The sequence below is a fragment of the Sinocyclocheilus rhinocerous genome, unplaced genomic scaffold (assembly GCF_001515625.1).
Source record: "Sinocyclocheilus rhinocerous isolate Xijiao unplaced genomic scaffold, SAMN03320098_v1.1 scaffold229, whole genome shotgun sequence".
Lineage (NCBI taxonomy): Eukaryota > Metazoa > Chordata > Actinopteri > Cypriniformes > Cyprinidae > Sinocyclocheilus > Sinocyclocheilus rhinocerous.
In genome coordinates, this window is record NW_015635757.1 from 646,365 (window position 1) to 647,853 (window position 1,489).

The 1,489-nt window shown below is 33.6% G+C and overlaps 1 protein-coding gene across 1 annotated transcript in view; it reads left to right on the forward strand.

The window, feature by feature from the left end:
• Window positions 1–1,489, forward strand: part of LOC107747439 (ATPase asna1-like) — a 5,861-nt gene that overhangs the window by 3,841 nt on the left and 531 nt on the right. The window contains exon 3 of the mRNA XM_016561939.1: window positions 540–688. Within this exon, the coding sequence (XP_016417425.1) occupies window positions 540–688 (149 nt within the window). The remainder of the gene's footprint in view (window positions 1–539; window positions 689–1,489) is intronic.

A 1,489-nucleotide genomic window follows, 5' to 3' on the forward strand; every position in this document is an offset into this window, starting at 1 on the left:
TACCCCCTAATATCGGTATCGGCCCCAAAAAACCCATATCGGTTGGGCTCTAATCAACAGCACACACTGTTTGCACTAAATGCTGTGTGTACACTAAAAACAGTGCCATGACATTCACCAACATGACCTGCTCAGTTCATATACACACCAGTGTGAAAGAATTGTCACAGAAAAACAGTTCTATTAAACTGCATCTTTTAGCTTATTTATACTGAATCTATAAATATCTAGTCAATTGTAAATATATTGTCAATTTAAATTTGCATAAACTCATGTGAGATTCACTTCAGGAACTTGTGCTGTTCTTGCCAGAAATATAAATCACATCCTTTTCCGTTATGACTGTGAAGATGTTGCAAGAAAAAAGGAAGGGGAAGATGAAACTTGGACAAACAATGTATTAGTATCTGGTTAAAAAGTTTCTATTCTTTGAGATATAGTTCAATATACCCGTGTTTAATTTAGCTTTATATAATCGTGTTTAGGTGATGATATACATGAGGTAAGACTCTGTTCTCCATCGTTGTGTCTCTCTGTAGGAGATCGACCCCAGTCTGGGTGTGGCGGAGCTCCCCGATGAGTTCTTCGAGGAGGACAACATGCTCAGTATGGGGAAGAAGATGATGCAGGAAGCCATGAGCGCTTTTCCCGGCATCGACGAGGCCATGAGCTACGCAGAGGTCATGAGGTCAGACTCAGTCGGCTTCCTGCATTGAACATATTGCACTGTAATAGTCTCACAATGCAATATTTCTTTCTAAACGGCATCGTCTTGAAAAGCTCTAGTCATAGGGGTGTTTAGATGAGGTTTGAGCCTTCATTAGCATTTCAAACACTTCTTCGATAAAGAGTTGTAAGTCAAGAATGAAACCAAAGGGTTCCAAAATGAATCGCAGCATTACAAACTTTCCTTCAAAGCATCCAAAAGACAAGGATAAAAGTGAGCAATGAATTACATAATTCAGTAATAAAAAAATAGTAAATAAAACCGGGTTTTATCTTGGCCTTTTAATGCAGTAACACTCTTCCACATCTAGATGGCAAACCACCCACAGTCACTGTTTACACCCACATTCAACAGTCATTTTTATGTTGTTTATTTAAAAATATGTATAAAATATGTGTGGTGTATATAATCATTAGCTTATTGTTATTGATGTATTTATTAATATAATTATTATTATAGAAATAAATTAATAGATTGTAGAAATACATTTATACAGTTATTTTGGTCCTTCAGAAATCATTCGAATATGCCGATTTAACATTTTTAAATTTATCTCTTTCTCAAATATTAAAGTATTTATAATAATAATAATTTTTTTTTATGTTTTAATAACAGTAATATTTTGAGATTTTTTTTTCTATTTGAATCAGTTTTAAAATGTAACTTATTCCTGTGATATCAAAGCCTTGGTGAGCATATTTCAAATCTTAATTATTTCAAACTTTTGACTGCTAGTGTCCAAAAAAAAAAAAAAATATATAT